The sequence below is a fragment of the Thermobia domestica genome, chromosome 12 (assembly GCF_964235325.1).
Source record: "Thermobia domestica chromosome 12, izTheDome1.hap1.1, whole genome shotgun sequence".
Taxonomy (NCBI): Eukaryota; Metazoa; Arthropoda; class Insecta; order Zygentoma; family Lepismatidae; genus Thermobia; species Thermobia domestica.
Window position 1 is genome coordinate 39,773,351 of NC_137465.1, and position 23,015 is coordinate 39,796,365.

General features: G+C 37.6%; 1 protein-coding gene across 3 annotated transcripts in view; it reads left to right on the forward strand.

Annotated features, from left to right (window-relative positions):
- The first annotated feature begins 1,137 nt into the window (after positions 1-1,137).
- LOC145666417 (elongation factor-like GTPase 1) overlaps positions 1,138-23,015 on the forward strand; it is a 642,062-nt gene continuing 620,184 nt past the window's right edge. Inside the window, exons 1-6 of one of the 3 annotated variants that reach the window (XM_081733628.1) lie at positions 1,138-1,280; positions 8,255-8,426; positions 11,314-11,393; positions 17,004-17,143; positions 18,545-18,676; positions 21,425-21,639. In XM_081733628.1, the coding sequence (XP_081589754.1) occupies positions 8,263-8,426; positions 11,314-11,393; positions 17,004-17,143; positions 18,545-18,676; positions 21,425-21,639 (731 nt within the window). In that variant the 5' untranslated portion in view covers positions 1,138-1,280; positions 8,255-8,262. Of the gene's footprint in view, positions 1,281-1,367; positions 1,587-1,751; positions 1,929-8,254; positions 8,427-11,313; positions 11,394-17,003; positions 17,144-18,544; positions 18,677-21,424; positions 21,640-23,015 lie in introns of those variants that run through there. The other 2 variants (XM_081733627.1, XM_081733629.1) reach the window with 2 other exon arrangements.

Here is a 23,015-nt window from a genome sequence, read left to right on the forward strand (position 1 = left end):
AAAGTTTATTGCGTTCCGGGGTGACCGCAGCGAAGCGGGGTGAACGCTGCTAGTTATTATTGAAAATATAAATCGTCAATGCAAATTCTCCCTTCTGTACCAACACTCGTTGCCAAGGTTCAGCCGTGAGCTTCTGAATTTTCAAATGGGAATTGAGTGTTCATTGTTTAAGTGAGAATTGAGTGGGAATTTTGAGTGTTCAACTAGTTAAAAGAATTGTTGGGTAGAATTTGCAATCGGGAAGCGTTATTTGTTGTATGGTACACCCAAAGTTAGAAACGGTGGGTTATCACTCTTCCTTGTGTATTTTGTAAATTGAGAACACTGCTGAGTTCCCAAATGCAATCTGGAAGTCAGATATCACCCCCCGTAGCCGATTCGTATGCGTCCCGTTTTCGCAAGTGAAAATTCTGGTTACCTTGGTGTAGGGCGAAGCGGGGACCCGAGATTTAGCGAGGGGATGCGTTCGAAGGAATCAGGCGCGTCAGCGAAAGTAGTGGAAACGAGTGGCTTTTGGCAATGATACGAGTTTAAATAGTAATGGTCATAGTATCTTGCTAGTAGCGCTCCACTTGTAAACGCATACTATAGCTTTTCTAAATGTGCTGAAATACACCGGTGGTGGAAAATATTATCACCGGTCATCTTTTATGTGCATTCACTTAAGTAAGTGTTTCGCAGGAACGTAAAAAATACAAAATTTAAAGGAGGAATGGAAGATGCAAGTACTTAGACTTGGTTGTTGCTTCTTGATTTGCATTGTGAATCGCAAGTTTGGCACAGATGAATACCGAGCATGATTCATAAGAAACCTTCGCAAAAAGTAGCGTAGACAGAAGGAATTCATATAATTTCAAGTATTTCTAAACATATTAGAAATATTTATTTTTGTATAATATATTACCCCAAAGGCATTTTAAAGCCCGAAACCTACTGTTTGCAAATATTTCAAACGTAACGCAAAGGAGGATAAAGCGTTAGACGGAAACTTACGCCAGGGGTCCCACCGAATGATGACTCAACTGTCCCTATTTATAACTTATTTAAGTTTCGGTACCAGTTCTTATTTAGTTTTTTCGTTTACTATACTTACTAATAGATTATCTTATAATTAAAAACAAAAGACAAATTCAAAAATTTCTGCTACTGGCAATGGATGGGCACACTTTTAACAAATGACTCAAATTATGCGTTTCAAAATAATGTTTGTGTGTTGTCAACTACTAAATAATACCACTGAGCTTAGTGGGGATTTGCACTTGCTTATTCTCCAGCGTTTTGTGAGTGATATATTTGAATAATATGACATTTCATTTGTGAAAAATGTTATTTTTTGTGTACTACGTCCTCTGATTTGACAAATAAGTTCAGTCATTGGTAACTGATCAATGTCTTATCATAGGTGGTCTTACAAGTTAATTGATATGTAATCTCAAAATGGACCTCTTGGTTGGCCAGCCTGCTCTAATCAGCCTTGTACGAGAAAAACAAAATGTGTGGTTTCGTGATGTTGTGCAAAGGGAATAATACAGAACTTTTATTTGTTTAAACTTATTCTGCGTTCTGAAATAACGTGTTTATTGTTGGTAACGATTTTTATACTTAGTTTTGTTTATTTAGAGTTATCGTAAAGAATGTAGGAAGACGTTCTTTATTATGTGTGTTTGATTAAATATGTGCAAAGAGTGTATTTGTGCTGCCAACATGTACAAGGGGCGTTGTACACACGTGTGTTTTTACTTCTTTTAATTTTGATATTTACATACGATTTCCACACATAAACATCAGGCATACAAATAATCATATAGTTTGTTAGTGTTCCATATGGATTGTGATATTTTTCGCATCCTGTAGCGAAATACTACGTTTTATTATCCCGTAAACTTATTTCGAGCCGTTTTTCTGAACTCATATTGGACTCTAGATTCGTAAGTGTTTTTCAGTCCGGTAATAGTATAGGTTATAGTTAAGGAGCCGTACTTCCCATTTAGGGAAGGACGAGAAACGCCATAATTTCAGGAATTATTCACTGACTATCTAGGATGTTAAAAAGTAGGTAATAGACTGAGTTCTTGCCCTTGTACTTAGGGTGTTTAGGTAGTGCAGCAGTAAGATGTATCCTCGTGCACGGGAGATGAGAAGTAGCTGTTCTTAACTATTACCATAGTATACATGAGAACCCCCTGATTTGAGTTTCTTCTGTGTTCTATTACCACTTCTACATGAAATACCATGAATTTTCTACGTATTGCAATAGTAAGAAGTATCCATGTGCACAAGACATGCGATATGCGTTAAATTCCCCCTCCCCCACACACAGTCATAGGTAAAGTACAAGGGCATTACACATGCAGATATAAAGTACAGGTACGTTCTTTTTTATTTTCGTATCAGTCGATAAGTAAATAAAAGTCGCTTTGTTATCCCCTTTGTAAGTTCGTACATACTCAATGAATAATGCCTAAAAGTATGAGCGTCCTGCTCCTTCGGGAACTGATGCAGCTTCATGTATACTATATCCTTCAGTCCTTATTCCAGAAAGGTTATTTATGCCTTACATGCGCCAGTTCGCATTCATGGGATTCGAAAAGAAGGACTGTTTTTAACTATTTGGCATTTATTCCGAAGTTGGACGTCCGCTTTCGCCACGTCTTTTCGCTGTCATATCCTTTCCACATTTTCTGCAATTTGTTATTAGATTCATTAATCCGTGCTCTTCACAAACTTTTAAAAGATTTTGTTCGTTATCAACGTATTGCTTCACAAATGTTAAAACTGTTTATTCACAGCCCTTGTACATCCGCCATGTTGATAACATAAATGTTCGTTACTTTCCACGCAACTTTTCGTTTACCTTGCGCCAAGTAGTTCCCTCCGCTCGCCGTATAGTCCCATGTTTATAACCGCTTATATATAACAAATAAACAGATTTTTCGAGACCCTTATATAATATCAAGCACACAAACGATCAAATTATCGATATCTTCCCTGTAAATTTTCAAAATTTTGCTGGAAACGGACGTAGAACTTTGGAATTTACCCAACTATTTCATGTCAGATGCGATGTTATCACTTTATGTATGACATGGTTGATGCAATTCTGTGAAAAACACCCACCAACTTAAGCTAGGTGGTTGCTTGAAGTTAATATTACTTCTAATCCGAGTTAGAGCAGGACGAATCAGGAGGACGTCACGGTAGATGGAGTAGGCCCGTTAGCGAGGGTGGATATGTTCATACGGTAAGATTTAACCATAGTTGTTCTCTTATTTGAAAGGAGTGCCATTGTTCGTGACTGTGTAAGGGTATTAACTGGAGCGGGAATTTAACGTTGATCCAGTAATGTGGTATTGGTCTTCAGAATGCTCAGCCATAAATATTAGACACAGCCACAACAGATGTTTTTACCACAAGTTTCCTGTAAGTAACGCTTGATAATTGACTTGATTAATGTGTGTTTCGTTTATTGACACCCTTTTTTCCTGGTCATCTCCAGAAAAACGTGTTCAATAGTTAAGAAAAGTCTAAGTATTTATGTCGGGTGTCTTTTCTTATTGTTTGACTTACTATTAGTGTTACAGTGAGGTGTTATGTGCGTGACACAAGTTTTCGTTCTTATTCAGCAATTTCGCAGTTGCTTGTTTTCGTATTATTGTTGCATTGTTGAAATTCGTTTTGCTTCTGTGGTTAGAACACTGCCTTGGTGCAGAATACAGGCTTTATAATGCTCCTGTATTTCCTATTTTTCCTATATACTTGCGTCTCTTCCTTTAAACTCATACATTTCCTACATTTTAACGAAACCTATATTTTTGTGACATTGCTACTTCCACTTGTGAAAATAACATAAAGAAATAAGGCGTGTGTGGTTGGGGCGGCCTTTTGTCTCCATAGTGGGGTGGTTGAATGGAGACTCTTCTGTGTTTCGTCCTTTCCTGCTTATGGTCTAAAGATAATAAAACCAAACAATATAAAGTTAGCGCAAAAAGTATTCATACACCTACAAAATGGACCAAGAAATAAACTAGTTTCGCTGTATTCATTAAAAACTTCAATGGATTTTAAGACTTTATTTATTTAGGTGTATCAATTCTTTTTGTACTAACTGTAGGCAAATAATTGTAGAATATGTTATACATACTGAAATCTTACCTTAAATGCGCCAGCTGCAGAATGTTTATATTTTAGGTTTTATTTTACATTTCAGATAGATGTTTCAGGAAGGGATTTTTTCCTTTTTATTTCTTCCTATTGTATAATTGGAATGTTCCTTCGAATAGGTAGAAATATTGTTATACAAGCTAAAATGCTCATTCTTCGCATAGTGGCTGCATTTGGAAGTCAATGCCTGTAGAAATATCACCATTCATCTCAGCGTACGCGAAAACTATGAATTGGAGACTAGTATCGGTCATTTTGGATTATTTTTACATGCCTCTTTAACCCCCTCTGCAGGTGAACCCCGGCCCGCATACAATGCTAGGTGAATTTGGAAATAATCGGTAATGGAAGTGTCACCATTGATCTCAGCGACCGCTAAAACTATGGATTTGACACTAATATCGTTCATTTTGGATTACTTTTACATGTCTCGGCATCCCCCCCCCCCGATGACCCCCGACCCTCAGCCGAGTGGGGTGAATTTCTAAGTTAATGCAATCAGAGCTTTACCATTGATCTCAGCTACCACGAAAAACTATGAATTCGACACTAATATCTGTCATTTTCTACTACTTGTACATACCCGGTAAACTCTTCCCCCTCTGAGACCCCCTGGTTCGAAATTTGAAAAAAATAAATAAATAAAAACAACTTCGTCTTGGTCTGGAGCCTGGACCAAGGTACCCGTGACCCAAATTTGAAAACTCTCTGGTCTCCAGGCCACACACTGACCAACAAACAAACTCCTTATTTTTTTTATATTAAATGAGTTCCTTTGTTCTTTGTTCTTTAACAATGTTCCTAATGCGCAAATGTTCCAGGAAATAATTGAAACGTTCCTTTTTCACAGGTTCATGAAACCTCCTATATCTTTTTGTCGTGATTTCCTATATTTTCTCTCTCTCTCTCTCTCTCTCTTTTTTTTTTTTTTTTTTTCTAGCATTGGAAAGCCTGAGAATACCAGATTTGAGACGCAGCATCCCAAACATGGGAGCGCATAGATATTGGTTCTAGCAATTAGCAATCATCCAGAAAATGACACACTTTCGAAACTACGTAAAATATAGTCTTTCAAGTTTCCTGGGCTCTTTGCTATTTTTCTTGTGTTTAGATTTTCTAATATTGCCTCCTCTTTGAGCTTCCTAACTAGACTAGAAGTGAGAAAGCCGACCTTTCTAAACCTAAACCTAACCAAGCGGACCTTTTCTACTCCTAGCTAAATATCCCGGAAGAAGAAGTTGAGGAATGTCACGAGCACCGTGAATTAAGCAACGGTAGCAAAGAGGAGGTTAAGTTATTCACCTGAAGATTGAGCTACATAACATCAATTCTATATAATTTTGATTTCCACCACTAATTCTCCTTCTCCGTATACAGTTCAATGCAAAAATACAAAATTTTATTAATTAGCGATTCCCCAGAACCATCTTCTGTCAAGGGGGGCGGGGTGGCTCAGTGGTAGAGCGTTTACCTCCGGTGCTTGGGGTCCCTGGTTCGATCCCAGCCCACGCCGTGTGGGCTTTGTGGTGGACAAACACCGTGCTCGTGGGTTTTCTCGGGGTTCTCCCATTTTCTTCATTCCACCATTTCACTCGTCTCTCATCATCACCGTCTCCTTTAGCCTAACCGGCATAACCGTGGGACGTAAAACTTATAGATTTCGTTTTCATCTGTCAACAGCTTAACATGGGAACAAGTAAAATTAACACGATTATGAGAAAAGAATGTTTTCAGTAGTGCAGCGGCTGCATACAGCGGGTTAACATTAACTTCAAATTATTTAAGTTTTATTGTATTCTAAAAGTTACATAGTCGATAGTTTATTATATCACTAAATATTTAATTCTTGCACAGTAGTTTAAAGGGAAGTATGTAAGTTATATAAAGAAAAGGGAAACAGGTATAAGAGAGACTTTCATATTATTATTATAGTTTTCAGAATTTCCATACTGTTAGTATATAGAAGAATTGTTAAATAGTCAACTTTTTCATAAAGAAATAGCCGTAAAAAAAACATAAACAACTGGTTTAACAAGATGTTTAATTCAAATTTTGAAATGACTTAACCTGGTGAACACAAGTGACCTAAACTATTCAGGGATACTCTTACAACCGCAGTCAAGAGTTAATGTTTTCACTTATTTTCTTAATAACTTGGAACTAGGCCGCTCAAAATAAGGTGGTTTATATAACAATTGTGCATTAGCTTTAGTTTAATACATCGAGGGAAGGGAGGGGGTAAAATGAAGGCATATCAGGAGAGGGTAAATATCCGGGAAACGAATAATCGCTGTCAAATTCATTGCTTTCGGGGTCGCGGACAGGAATAGATCGGGTCCGACTTCGTGCTCTTCCAAGTTTACCTCCCCACCATCAAAAGAGGAAGGGAGTAAAAAATACCATGAAAAATGACCGATATTAGTGTCGAATCCATAGTTTTTGTGATTAGTAAAGCTGATAGGTGACAGTCTCAATAACATTTAAGTCCAAGTTCAGACGTGTCAGCTAGACTTAACGTCCAAGACGTTGCTCATTGTTATTTATTTATTACACTCACATTGACAGGGGCAACGCCAAAAACATTTTCTTATTTATTTACTAGCAGCGTTCACCCCGCTTCGCTGCGGTCACCCCGGAACGCAATAAACTTTGTTACTTAGATAATTTTTACTTTTTCGCTTTCAAGTGATATGATAAAAACCATAGAAGATTGCAGTAAATCTTAACATTATATCGCCTGTCATTTATGTTAACCCGCCCCGCTTCGCTGCGGTCATCCCGGTGCTGGCATATTGTAAAAGTGTCTGTAAAAATAAGCAAATCAATTAAAAAAATTTAAACAGAAGATTCAAGCTATTTTCCGCTGTATATCGCCTGTCATTTATGTTAACCCGCCGAGTGATACGGTCATGCGGGTTGCATATAAATACGTTTATTTTTACCTATGATGAACTAATAACAAAGGATTTGTACGTTATGGACACTTGAATGGTCAATTATCTCAAGACACTGGTAATTAAAAATTAAAGTGATATGATAAAAACCATCTAGGGTCCAAATCCTAATAACCCCCCAAAAATGAAAGAAATTGGTTCAGCCGTATTAGCGTGATGAGCGGACAAAGGATTTTGTACGTTCTCTTTTATATATATAGATGGTACTTCATTCATTTCTTTACTTGGGCCGCGGTGGCTCAGTGGTAGAGCGTTCACCTCTGGTGCATGGGGAACCTGGGTCGATCTCAGCTCGCGCCAAGTGAACTTGGTGATGGACAAACACCGTGTGTGGGGGTTTTCTCGGTTTTTTTCCGTTTCCTCCCACTTTCTTCATCATTTTATTCATTTCTCATTATCACCGTTTCCTTTAGCTTAGCGAGCATAAGCATGGGACGTAAAACTCAAAAGATTTCATTTCACTGTTATTTCTTCACTTTCAAATATGATATAGGTGTTCCCTCGTGGCTAAGCGGTTAGCGTACTGCCTTTGGCGTGGATGGCCCAGGTTCGATTCCTGGCGGGAGCTCCTGTGATTCGGATTCCACATTAAACTGTAGATCCACGTCTTGTATAGCCTTGCTGCTGAAAGAGACGCTAAACTAAACTCAAATGAAATATATTTCATAACCTTGTCCTCCCCATGCGAAGAACGAGTATTTCAGCTAGTCAGTTAATGTATGACTTATCAGCCTTTCCTGTCTGAACAAAAGATCATATAACTTCAACTGCTCTTCTCTAATGAGATCATTGTTTTATATTTCCTTTGTGTTTTTATGGCATTGTCCCATTATTTATTTTCTGTAAACTGTCTACAGCGGAGGGTCAAAAGCTTGGAAATGCAAGAAATTTTAAAGTATGAGAATTTAAAGTAAATGAGTTTCATGTTGGTAGTTGAATAACTCAATTGTATTCAACATTCTTTGTACTTTCCGCAATTATTACTAATTATAGTGAAGTCTTCAATCTGATTAAATTAGATTCGTTTCATTCAAATCATAATTCTTGAGTAATCGTGTTTCAAGTAAGTATGTTCGAGTATTTTTAGTAAAATCACAAACATTTTTATGTAATGGAAGGTCCTAATTTTATTTCCATAGGTTAAAAAATGAGACTTGTATCCACTCAGAAGCTCGCCGAGCTTCAAAAACGTCCAGAAAATGTGCGAAACATATGTATTATGGCACATGTTGACCATGGAAAGACTACATTGGCAGATTCTTTGGTGGCAAGTAATGGCATTATCTCTCAAAAGATGGCTGGGAAACTTAGGTGAGTGTCTTTTTTTCGTTTATAATTTTAAGATAAGTTTAAAGCAGTGTTAATACCCAATAAATGGATGTATACTTTCCCTGTCTTTTGCAGTGTATTTAGTATGGAGCGTTTATATTCAAAATAAGTGAATCAAATTCAAGGAATCAATATCCAAACTTTGTCCAAAAACAATTTAATTTCTTAAAGAGTGAATAATCCTTCTTTCTTTTCTTTTTTAAACATGTTTCTAAAGTTTAAAATTAAATGCATTCTACAGTGAATATATCAAAATAATTTAAGAAAACTACTCGAATTGTTTTTTGACTAATGATTTAGTGTGTTTTCAAGTAAATTTTGAATATTGATGTCTTGAAAATTTGACTGAAATGTTCTGAATATTATTCCTGCCTAAACAAGGGAAGATAGGAAAAACGTAATGTCATCTTTTAGCGGTAGTCAAGCCTTTGCACTCACCTTCATTAATGGTGGTTTGGTTTAAGTAAAATATGTATACCAGGTTATTTATGAAAAAAGGTAGAAAGGTTTCAGAGTAAAATGTCTGTTTTGTCTACATTTTTAAGTTGAAAGTAAGTGAATTGTACACAGATGGAAAAAGAGTGTTCCGTTAAACATAAACCAATAATTTAAGAATACACTGGCAAGTTTTATTATAACCGGAAAGTCAGACTTAATTACAACATGTAGGAGAGATAATGGTTACAAAGAAAGGATTTCCCTTTTCTTTTTTCTTTCTTTTTTTTTCCTATAGGAAATACGTGTAAGAAAGCTTAGAAAAACTTGAAGGCCACTTTCTGTGTTTATATAAAATTCTGTTGCCTCCCATCTTTCAAACCAAACGGGATGCTTTCAGTTTCGAAATAGATATATAAAGCTTCCTTCTGCCTGCATAGGGCACTACAACGAGATTACAATCAATCTTACATCTATCTCACAGAGATCACAGACGAAATGTCATCCTTCCAGGACCCAAAGATTGTGGATGTGATCACACTCTTCGCTCTTAACAACAATCTCACCGAGATTACAGATGTAATCTCACTCTCTGCTCTTACAAGATCTGACTCTTCGAAGACTTCACAAAGATCGCAGACGCAGTCTCTTAATCATCAGAGACTACTTATGGTGTATGTAATCAATAAGAATTAGACAGTTAAGTTTTTCTTACGCAGCGTAGTGCATCACTTAAGCCGCATCTTCAGTGGCTAAATCCTTGTAAGCTAGTATCAACAATCCACTTGTAGCTAAGATCGCAATCAGTGTTGTATTATTATGCGTTTATAGTAGTACTAATATTATAACAATATTATTTACGTTTCTATTGAGTGTACCATGTTTGGTCTCGAAATTCATCTATAGTAAGGTAAATCATTAAGCAGAAGTGAGTTTTCTAATATGGTCAATGTGAAAAATAAGTATTATTTCTTGATATATATATATATATATATGTATGTATGTATGTATGTATGTATGTATATATACACTATGTGATCAAAAGTATCTGGACACCCCCAAAAACATACGTTTTTCATACTAGGTGCATTGTGCTGCCACCTACTGCCAGGTTCATTAGACATCGTGAAAAAGCAAAATTGGGCGCTCCGCGGAACTCACGGACTTCGAGCGTGGTCAGGTGATTGGGTGTCACTTGTGTCAGAAGTCTGTACGTGAGATTTCCACACTCCTAAACATCCCTAGGTCCACTGTTTCTGATGTGATAGTGTAGTGGAAACGTGAAGGGACACGTACAGCACAAAAGCGTACAGGCCCACCTCGTCTGTTGACTGACAGAGACCGCCGACAGTTGAAGAAAGTCGTAAAGTGTAATAGGCAGACATCTATCCAGACCATTACACAGGAATTCCAAACTGCATCAGGATCCATTCCAAGTAGTATGACAGTTAGGCGTGAGGTGAGAAAACTTGGATTTCATGGTCGAGCGGCTACTCATAAGCCACATATCACGCAGGTAAATGCCAAACGACGCCTCACTTTTCTTAAGGAGCGTAAACATTGGACGATTGAACAGTAGAAAATCGTTATGTGGAGTGACGAATCACGGTACACAATGTGGCGATCCGATGGCGAATGCCCGGTGAACGTCATCTGTCAGCGTGTGTAGTGCCAACAGTAAAATTCGGAGGTGGTGGTGTTATGGTGTGGTCGTGTTTTTCTTGCAGGAGGCTTGCACCCTTGCTGTTTTACGTGGCACTTTCACAGCGCAGGCCTACATTGATGTTTTAAGCACCTTCTTTCTTCCCGTGTTGAAGAGCAATTCGGAGATGGCGATTGCATCTTTCAACACGATCGAGCACCTGTTCATACTGCACGGCCTGTGGCGGAGTAGTTACACGACCATAACATCCCTGTAATGAACTGGCCTGCACAGAGTCCTGACTTGAATCCTATAGAACACCTTTGGAATGTTTTTGGAACGCCGACTTCGTGCCAGGCCTCACCGACCTACATCGATACCTCTTCTCAGTTCAGCACTCCGTGAAGAATGGGTTGCCATTCCCCAAGAAACCTTCCAGCACCTAATTGAAAGTATGCCTGCGAGAGTGGAAGCTGTCATCAAGGCTAAGAGTGCCCCAACACCATATTGAATCCCAGCAGTACCGATGGAGGCGCCACGAACTTGTAAGTCATTTTCAGCTACGTGTCCGGATACTTTTGATCACATAGTATATATATATATATATAGCGTATGTTTGTTAATTCGGTAATTTTATAAATTTCTTAACTTTTGATGTATGGCTTAAGTGTGTCAGATCACCTGTTGTGAGAATGCTGAATATTTTCTAAATTGATTATTGTTTTTTATTACATGCCCTGTTCTAATTTAGTAATACTATTAGATTCAATACTTTTTTATTCAATTTTGTAGGTATATGGATAGTCGTAAAGATGAACAAGAGAGGGGAATAACAATGAAAAGTAGTGCTGTGGCTTTATATTATAATTCAGGTAAATATTATTAAATTTTTCAGTTTCTTTTATTTGCAATTTATTAGATCATTTATATATAATTTAGTAATAATAATAATAAAAACACTCAATGTTTATAGTAACAAGCCAAAACTTTTTAATCTCGTAATAATCTTCCTCAATATACACCACTTTTCTGAGTTGGATGAGAAAATTGCATGATACAGTGAAATTTTGAGCTAAATAGGAGGTTGTTTACTACCGAAAGTTTCACTGATAACAAGTTGGTCTAAACAGAAATAGCCAGTCGAATTATCCTTGGAGAATATAACAGAGGCAACTTTGACACCATTCTTAGATGCCAGAGTGGTGGTGATAAGGGCTGAGATATTGAGACGTAAAGATGGTGAAGTGTAGAAGGCAACGGGGAATGACCCCTTGTATTTCTCTGTTTTAAGACGAGAACATATACGATGGTCTTTTCCAAATAAAAGATCCTGCAATTAAAATATCCTCGCATTCGAATCTCTGGGGAAGGGGAAGTATTTTTTTAAAAAAGTGTTACAGTATAACAACAAGGAAACCATTAGTGAAAAGAGAAAGACAAATAAAATAGAGATTTAAGTTGTCCAACTTTCCATACTTTTCAATAAGAAATAAATATTTGCAAGTAATACGCAAAAGAGTGAAAAAGTGAATGACTATACTGAGACTCGAACCCGAGATCTTCGGCATACCGTACTGATACGTCAATTACTATGCTACTCAGTCCGCCTCCCAGAACAGTCACACACTCTCCTACTCCTGAAGTCGGTGCTTTCCATCCAGACCATATGGCTTGTACGACAGCCTAGTTGATGTGCGTGGACAATCCAGTATCCATATATTGAGAACACTTTTTGACGGTTGTAATTTCATTTATTAGTGAAAGGATGAAACTGGGTAGTGGTTAACGCATCGGTACGGTATGCCGATGATTCCGGGTTCGAGTGGCGGTCCAGCCATTAACTTTTTCAGTCTTTATGTATTATTTAATTCGCACCTACGGAGGATCTGGTGTGTAAAAAATTAATTTCTTTCTCCTTTCATTAATATATATGCAAGTAATATTTACGTGAAGTTTACGCTTCATTTTTGGTGAAACACGATGGTTGACCTTGATCTCAGCTACTGAAAATGTTATAACTCAGTGGCCAGAAATAAATAAATAAATAAAAAAGTATCATAGTGTAATGGAAGGTACGAATGGGGGGTTGAGTAGCTCAACAAGGCTAAAGTAACTGTGCAAATGTAGAGCGATGAAATAAAGCTTTAGGATAAGGGGACGAATATGTTGGAATTCAAAACAAATAAAAGCACAGTTTCAAATAAGAGAATGGTAGCTTGAGGTGCGTTACGGGATAAGTAGAGAACAGGATAAGCAACTAAAAGGTTCAGTCTCACCCAAATACTGACGAGATGAGCAGGCCGGTGTCTGGTCCTTCTGAAGGATGTTGAGTAGTTCTTCGGCAAGCCAAGGATTTCCGCGATTAGGTTACCATTGTCTAGTTCCTATTCCAGAATCTCGACCAAGAATCACCAAGATCAAGCATTCTCAAGTCTATTTGTTCCGACTGTCTCTCTGACGTCATGCGGAAGAAAAGATCGAAATTTCCACACAGTCATGGCCCCGTTCATTACCCCAGATTGACACGGGACAGGACGTTTGGGCGCTGCCGTTTGGGCGCAAAGCCGTTTAGACGCCAGACGTTTGGGCGCGAGGTACATAGTAAAAATCACAATTTACGACATATAAAGTAAGCTAGGCACTGAAAACTAAGCGCCAATCAAGATATATACATTTCCTACACTTCTATCTTTATCTCACCTCATTTATCTGTATATTTTCTATCTATATCTTATTTATTCATCTAAATTAAATAGTTTAATGCGTTTGTGGCATTTGTTGCCTAACCTCGTCATGGATTGATTTTTCGCTTGTTCACGATTCTTGTACTTCTGATCTAATTTGTGTATTATATAAGAAAGCTAGGAAATAAAGGAATCAGACGAACTGTTAATTTTCTTAATGTTAATTAAAACATATTGATTTATTTTTTGTATTTTTTAAAAGAAAGTTAATAATTACATATTTATGAATATTAAAATTTGTTTTCTTTCGTATTACGTTTGCCAAACTCTTCTCTTCCTTAAGTCCAATAAAGAACTACCAATAAAAGATTGCAGCGTAGTTGCTAACACTCTCGCCTTCGGTGCGATCGGTTCCGGGTTCGATTCCCGGTGGGGGCACTCGGTCGAAAAAGTGTAATACGCTCTTTCAGGCCAGCCACCCTGAATGAGGTTTTCCTGGGTTTTCTTCATTCACACCAGGCAAATGCCGGGGTGGTACCTAATTTATAGGTCCAGGCCGCTTCCTTCCTTCCCCAATCCTTTCTTCCTTCCCTTTCCCCGGATAGTGTGCTCCCTCAAACGTGACGGGCTAAATGGCCTTAGATGCCGAGAGCCCAGAAATCTAAAAATCCTATATCCTAATTGAGTTGAGGGAAAGATATTTTGCATACATGGTGTCTAAGACATATTTTGCATACAGGATGTCTAACACATTGAGTTTAGGAACTGTAGTATGCCGTATTTCTGGTATCACTTTTTTTTATTAACATTCCAATATAAAAATCAAAACTTAACACACATTTTTTTCGTCCCATTGTAAGCATTTAATCTGCATTAAAGAAAGTGGCGAAAGAAAAAAAAAACAACGATTTCAAAGTGAAAAATAATAGTTAAGTGTACATATATTGGTCATTTAGCCACTATAAATGTGTTTGACATTCACACTTATTGCGTAACTACAGCAGAAGGCCTGCTTTAAGTTTTTTAATGGAATAGGCTCACTATGTATGTAATGCAGTCAATCATATGTAGTCTGGTCGACTTACATTTGGCTTGAAAAGTTATCAAATAAAAAGCACACTTAACTTTCGTTGAAACTTAAATTTACAAAATTTAATTGTTAATTCAGTTTTTATAATTTCGAAATTCCAGTATTTCTAGTATGTAAAACAAAATCCAGTATAATTCAAGGACTTCCACTACAGTAGACACCTTGTGATATCTTGATTCGAACTTAGTACTCAGCGCCTAACATAGCGACTTTTTAACTCGCGCCCAAACGTCCGGCGCCCAAATGGCTTCGCGCCCAAACGTCCAGTGCCCAAACGGCGGGGCCCAAACGTCCGCGCCCAAACGGCGGCGCCCAAACGTCACGTACCGAGATTGACACAACTCGAGTGCACCTGCACTCCTATCGATGACACAGCGTAACTCCTCCAAAGTTCATCCCGGGATGCTAACGTCGTCGAGAGTTGCTTATACCAAACCAGGAAGAAAAGAACTTTTTACTGACGACACTTACTTACACAGAGGTGATGCTTCCTAGTTGAGTCACAGACCCTGGGTAAATGTTCGGAGCGTCCATTGATCACCAAGCATGACTACCATTGACAAATCTTGTTTTGAAACACCGTGTAGGGCATGAAACTGACGTGAAACATTGTCTTCTACAAGCATTACTTCACTTGCACAGTTTAGTACGTGGTCTGATGTTGACATCTGCCAGGCGACGAACTCCCAAGGGCGATGACTGTGGTATTTCCAAAGGATGGATGAAATCTCAGAAAGGCTGGTGGACAACCCTTCATATCCTGTTACAATAGCTTCCTAAACGAGGTCAGAAGTTAGAACAAAGCAATTGGTGTAAATAAGTACTGGAGTATATAAAAATTTCTCCTTTGAGAACTCTTATCCAGTTGTATTTTCCAGTACATGTGTCATTACCTTTTGAGTAGTTTTTAAAACTATTTCAGCAGAGGAGTCACTAATTGTTGTACTTCATATACGTAAGTCTGTTAAAGAACTTGGTCGTACAAAATTTCCAAGTACATAAAGAGATAAATACTAGAGGTAAACAATGCTGAACTGGAAGTAGAATTAAAAGTAAGGTAAGTTCGCAAAAATGAAAACTGAAACATAATCTATTTTCTTGCATGGAATGAGATTGTATCAGAAGGTCAGAGAACATGGTCTTTCCGAAACTACCATTGACAAATCTTGTTTTGAAACACCGTGTAGGGCATGAAACTGACGTGAAACATTGTCTTCTACAAGCATTACTTCACTTGCACAGTATATTGTACCCTTTATGTACTACTGAGTTCCACCTTTTGAACGAAAAATTAGTTTCTGATGAGTGGAAGATACCAGGGAAAAAAAAAGTGTGCAGATTTTTTAAAAATATGTATGTATAAATAATTGATAACCTCTGGGCAAACATTTTGTCTTTGAAAATATTTCTAGGAGAAAAAAGAATGTCACAATGTGTAAAAATGTAATAATTGCTGAACGTTATGGAATAATATAACAGTTAATAAACATTATTCAAGTTACAGAACAATCTCGCGTTTATTAAAAAAGAGATTAGATACTGTATATAAGCATATGTAGAAAACATATACCAGTGATATTACTTACTCCTACTTTTTGACCAAAAATTCGTATTTTTTATACTTTTTTATCATTCAAAGTTATGGGATCTCTGAATAAAGTAAAATATTGAGAATAGGAAAATGGAACTTCGTAGAAAATAGAGGTTTTAGACGTGAAATTGAAGAGGAAAAGAAAATTTAATTCTAATAGACCTATGCACAAACATGTTATGCTTTCTGAAATATTAAAGAAAAAAAAATCAAGGGAAAAACATGCTACGTAAAACGTGAATATATTTTCCCATGTGTGGATAAATATTTCTAAAGATGATGTGCATGCATTCAATAATTTTGAATTTATATTTCTTCCTTTCTCTGAAAAAAATGTTCAATAATTCTCAGGTTAAAATTCCGTGACAACTTACTCTAGCACAAGAAGTGACAGTTAAACGCATAATGATATGTCTTGTTTAATTTTGTTACCAGATATTTTTTTCTGTCAAACGTTTGGAGAGCCTGTGTAAGTCTTTAAAGAGATTTACTTTTTGTTTATCGTTCTGAATTTAGCTTAAATGTATTGTTTTCTTGCTAAATGGTAAATTTGTGTTTCTTTTAGGGTAATGTTTCTGAGTCAGGTGATGACGGAACGAAGAAAAAAAGTCTCTCTTCATTCATAACTAGGAGGGTGTGTCGTAATTGGTGCAATATTTAGAGTGTATTAAACACAACAAATCGGAATTCGGAATAAGGGACACCAGGCAGCTCTTCTTACGTTACCTTTTCATATTTTTTTAGCTATACATCCTTTGTGGGGCTTCATTTGTGTTAACTGTGTACAGAATGAACTAAAAAATTGTGAGTAGTAACCTGGAAAAGACAGGTAATTAATTGACTGACCAAATGAGTAGGAACCCTGAATTTATATATAGTCAGAGATTGGTGTCCCGGTTTTTCGTTTACAAAAACTGGCAACCCTAACCTTAATATATATTTAAAAAAAAAGAAAAAACTAATTTCTATTTTGATAGCGTATGTTAACTAGTGAGGAGAGAAAAATATTGTGAAGAAACATTATTATTATTATTATTATTATTATTATTATTATTATTATTATTATTATTATTATTATTATTATTATTATTATTATTACTGTAATTTTTCCTTATAGGGACGACTGAGTATCTTGTAAATCTTATCGACTCTCCTGGCCACGTTGATTTTTCTTCCGAAGTATCAACTGCTGTTAGGTTATGTGATGGAGCCATTATTTTGGTGGATGTGGTGGAGGGCGTGTGCCCGCAGACAAAGGTAAGGAAATCAGTGCCAAATATATTATAAATTAGAAAAGCCGTTTAGGAGGAACACAGAAAAATAGGTTTGCTGGATGAATTGAATCTCGGTCTGTGACATACTGAGTAACTATATATACTGAGCTATCGGGGATGACGATATTGCTTGATTTTTATTTCTTAAGCCTAAACTAACCAGACCAAAATCATCTCTACAAAATAATCTGCCATAAGTATGTCGTTAGTTCCATACACCTTTTATTATATGAAAATGAATTAATTTAAGATATGATAAGACTAGTTGCAAAGGGTTAATATTCCCTTATATATTTTTAAATTGTATATTCCTTTTCGTTAAAACAATTGCAAGAATCTTGAGGCTTGAGAAGTAAGTAATAAACAAAACAAAACAAATAAAAATAAATAAACAGACTAATCTTCTTCATCTTCTCAAGTTTTTATCTCCAGTTTGCTGGGATCGGCTTTTCGGATCACTGTTCTCCACCTATCTCTATCTTTTGTCACATACGCTGTGACAGCACACTGTACCATGTCGTTCTTAACACAGTCTCCCCACTTCTTCTTTGGCCGGCCCCGGGCTCGTTTTCTTACTCACTTCTATAGCATATACTCGGTAAGCTGCGTATTTCAAAGGTCTTCTTACATGCCCAAACCATCTCAGTCTTCTTTCTTGCAGTTTTTCTACCACTGGTCTCACCTTCACTGTTCTCCAGGTCACTTCATTCTTGATTTTGTCCTTCTGCGTCACTCCACACATCCACCGCTGTATATTCATCTCCACAGCATGCAACTTCTGTCCCTCTCTCTTCTTTGTCGTCGAATATTCTGCTCCGTATAATAAGGCAAGGTCTCACTGAGTGGGTGACATCTCGGTTGCCAAACAACCACAAAGCAAGCATGAGATCAGGATTTTATTTCCAGCATATCCAGCAGTAAGATTTTATGTGGAATTTCCGATTCTATTTCAGGCCATGTGAATTACTGGTGGAGAACAATTTTTCATGGGTTTTTCGGGGTTTTCGTGTTTATTTCCACATTCTGGATACGCCAATGTTTTTGTAATCATCCATTTCCATTAATCATCTATTATCTTTAGCCATAAGGGCATAACTACGGAATGTGAAGCTAGATATTACATTTATTTGAAAGATAAGCTTTTCTGTTTTTCCATAGTCCCATACACATTTATAATGTAAGAAAATGTGTTAACTTAAATTTATTTTATGTAATTTACTTTATATCCTACGCCATGCCTTGTAGACTAATGGGGACTAGGATTCTATTAGGAATTAAATCCTAGATTACACATATGAGAAAGGAACTCATTGTATCGTATATGTGTTCGTAATGTTCAGAAGTGCATATCACAGCGAATATAACAGTGTCCTCTTCTTTTTAGGTTGCTCTGAAGCAAGCATGGTTAGAAAACATCCAACCGATCTTAGTTCTGAATAAATTGGATAGACTAATTCTGGAAGTAAAACTTGCTCCTCTCGATGCTTATATACATCTTTCGCAAATTCTTGAGCAGGTAAGTAGTATTTCGTACTATGCTGGATTACTATAGTACATGTAAATACACTTATAGAAATTGATTTAAGAATACTTAGTAGGGGTTTACGGAGCTGGGTCAAAGTTGGTACACACTATAGTGATGGTAAGTAGTAGAGATCCTATTATGGCAGCCATAAGACACCCCGAGCATGCTATATAGGAGTGTTCAAAACCATAGAACAATTACCTTAATAGCACGTTTAACTACCCTAAGCACTGTTCAGATAGACAGTCGGTCGTATAGATTCTGACTGACTATCCGGGATAACGTACCACACGCTTTGACTATCGGAGATAGGATATCAAACGCTTTGACTGTTCGAGGTACGATATCTCACGCTTTGAATATCCGAAGTGAGGTACCACATGCTTTGACTATCCGAGGTAGGGTATCATTTTCCGAGCATTTGAGCTAGGGTAACACACGCGTGGACTGTCTGAGCTATGATATCTCATGCTTTGAAAATCTGAGGTAAGGCATCATACACTTTGACTATCCGAACTAATGTACCACACATTTTGACTATCCGAGCTAGGAAATCACATGCTTTGACTATCTGAGGTAAGGAATCACACGCTTTGGCTATCCGAGGTCGAGAATCACAAGCTTGCTGTTGATCTTGGCTTAACTGGGCGATGATCATTCCATTGCCATCTTATCATATTCTATACCTGCTGCTAAGTCCGAAGATCTGATAGACTAGGATAAGACCAGTAGAGCATGGTGGGCTACCCTGTCGATATGTGAATAGCCATTATTGTTCTGAAAAATGGAGTACTGTAAAGTGCCTAAATAAGGACGGAGGTCAAGCTTAATGACATCACGAATGTCACTAGTCATGCTTCCCTGAATAAAGACGAGAGGCGGGCAGGATGTGTAGCTTATTGCTTCCATGCTATAATGCCAAGTGTGGATCTTGTGTGGCGAGTGTGAATACCAGCTCACCTTGACGTCTATAGACATGCTTACGGCCATCAGTGTTTCCGAGACAAATATGATTTTCATAGCTGAATACCACCTCTCTCTATTCACCTCACGAGCTTCCTCGCAGCTATATGATTGGCGTACGCGTCTTTGGCACGGAAGACCCGGGTTCGATTTCTAGTGAAATCTCATGTGATTCGGATCCCCACCTTAACCCGTAGATCCACGTCTCATAAAGGCTCGCTGCTGCAGTCTAACCAACCAATCCATTTAACTTATTACTATAGGTTTTCCAAACACCACGGAGGACGGAGTGCAGGGTGGCTTAGTGGTAGAGCGCTTACCTCAGGTGCATGGGGTTCTTGGTTCGATTCCCGCCCATTTAAGTTTGCGGTGGACAACATCGTGTCCGTGTGTTTTCCTGGGTCTACTTCTGTTTCCTCCCACATCCTAAATCCTTCAATTCTTCCTTGTTATTCACTTGCGTTAATCATCGTCTCTCTCAGCCTAAAAGGTATAATCGTCGGACGTTAAACTTAAGGATTTACCACTGAAGGCGTTCCTGGCGATGAGCATCTTGTAAGTGAGGAACACTGAAGTGTAGTCCCGCCTTCAACAATCAATTATTTAATTTTTGTGCACCCTCATGGAATTTCATGTTCGTACCATACTTGTGATCTGGATGTTAACAATGGCCTTGAAGATGTCAGATACTTAGCAGTGAAACAGGGAAGAGAAAATTTTCTCTGCGTATCAGGCATATCCTGATTATTTACTCGATTAGTGACTACCCAATGCTTTAAGCATGGATAATGCTAGTGTTCTATGATGGGTGCGGTGGGGTCATAAGAATAAGGTATCATCCCAGTAAAGCCTGGCTTTAAAACTCAGGGGAGTCGCTGTAGCGTTCCGTCGTCTCAATCACCCAACCCAACGGTTTCCATAGAATATTACAGAAGTTCTTATTGCACTGACGACCGCCGTTCTGTCACTTAAGGCAGTCCGAACTCTCTACGGTGCGTCGCGGAAAAATTGGGGGTGGGGGTAGTCTATGGGAACTTTCTGCCTCATCGTGTACACCACCGATGGAACTCTGACACATTTCGACTCACGTGAGCACCCACCTTTGACGCAGCTGACATAGCAGTTCTGTGGAACGACAAACCAGCTTCTTCCAGCCCCGCCATACAGCTGCTTTCTAAGTTACTTAATTGCATAATAAACCTTTGCTGTGCAGACTGAAGTCTTGGTATTGCAGATTTAGGCTGTGATATATCCATAACGTGTTCGCACACAGCTACACTGTTGTGGTCCGATGCCTTTCAGACTAATAGTAGCATGTCCTCTATAGACATTATGGTCAACTAATGTGAGTAGTGTTTCGAAAGCTTCATACTAAGATCAGTATGGCCTCTGCAGACACATGCTCTGTGGTGCGAATTTCGTTTGCTAGACGAAGTATACAGGGTAGTTGGTTCTTGAAATGGGTTTCCACTAACGTATTTAAAATATTTTAAAAGTCAAGTTGCAAAATTTTGTGGATTTATAGCAGTATTTTACGAATGACAGGATGTATACCATATTCGGGCGCCAGTGAAAAATATGGGTATGAATAATAAAAGAGAGTTTCTCAGTAAAACGGCATCATTTATAGAAGTAGAGTCGAATGTAAAAGTCATAAAGATATCCCGCTTCAAACATAATATAAAAGGAAAGAATTAATTGGAAAAATTATTGTATATTACTGTTTTATCATACGTTACTTCGTAATATTGCACGCTCTTATTTGTATAATCTTAGGTTAATGCTATAATGGGAGAATTATTTGCTTCTGATGTGATGGGTAAAGCAGGACAAACAGCAGACGAGAAGAAAAATTTGCCGAAATCATCCGATACAGAAGAAGTTTATGATTGGAGCACAGGATTAGAAGATGCTGATGATTCAAGCCTTTATTTCTCACCTGAGCAAGGAAATGTTATTTTTGCAAGTGCAGTTGATGGTTGGGGCTTCAGGTAAAATTTCACGTTATTACTGTCTCTAGTTTCCATATGAGTTTCTCAAGTTATATTATACCTACTCAACGTAATCTGCGTAACAATTGTGAAATGCTAAATAAGTAAATGTCCTTAGGCAATGCTGCAATGTCTTTTAGGCTAAAGAAGATGGACCATTAAGATGGATCACCACCCGGAAGACAGTACATATTTTAGCTCATTGCCTTAACAACTGCGCAATGAAACGTTACATATTATAAATATTGTACTATAAGATAGAGTAATGTTTCAGCTATAGTACAAGACACTGATCCATTTAGTTGTGTCTCCTGATATCGAAAAATGTAACAAATAAAAGAACATAATTGATTCGTTTTACAATGAGCACACAAGATGGTACGTGCTATAAGATCTTACTAGAAGTGCTCAGTTTTACGAAATGTTCATTTGTATGTGTAAAGTATTTTAAAGTAACGATCTCATTACGAAATAGATATATTGTTTGACCGTTTTTCGTGTTATGTTTCATATTTTATTTAAACATTAATTTACATTTAAGGAAATAGATTTTGAGACGAAACTTGCGCAGAACGCCATAATGCGTTGTTGCCAAATTTGTACGTTTATTGTAGTAGTCTCAGTAAGAAAATTCTTGGATTTTAGCGTTGCAGTTCGAGAAGCGGAATTGCGGTAAGGGTCGAAAACAAATTTCTCTAGTAAGTATCCAAGCAGAATTCCAGAATTACTTCCTTTATTATCTGCCATCAGTAAACACTCGACACTATCTGGCAACACCAGACTATTTAAGCAGCGTTTAGCATAGCACACCTAGTGATCCACCTTAATAAAAGTGAGTTATTACGAACGAATTAGTGGAATGAGAATGTGAAAGAACTGCGTGGAAAACATGATGTTATCCACCACAATTTCACATGGCATGGTGCGAACCAGTGACCTCTTGCATGAGAGATGAACGTTCTACCATTGAGCTACCGTACCTCCGCGAGAATTAACATCTGCATTTTGATGCCTAATGTGCGACTAAATATAAAATCCGTGCTAAGTGCCAAAAATGGAAAAAGTTCGATTTAATGTAAAAATGTGGCCTATGTGCCTAACACTACTTAGCGAAAAACTAGCTATCTAGTATTCACTTGGAAGTAGTTCAAAAAATCCCAGAAGAACGCGCGTATCTATATGTCCCATCAGTTCTGAAGTAACATCTCGGCTATTAACAAAAAATTGGCTACTTACCAATGAATCCTCCCTTGAAAAATTTAAATATTTTGACTTTTCGGAACTCTCAGCTGGTTCCTCCCTCAGTGGCAAGGTAAAAAAAGATTAAAACAGAAAGGAGATAAAAGGAGTAAAACAAGGAATACATACCACTATAT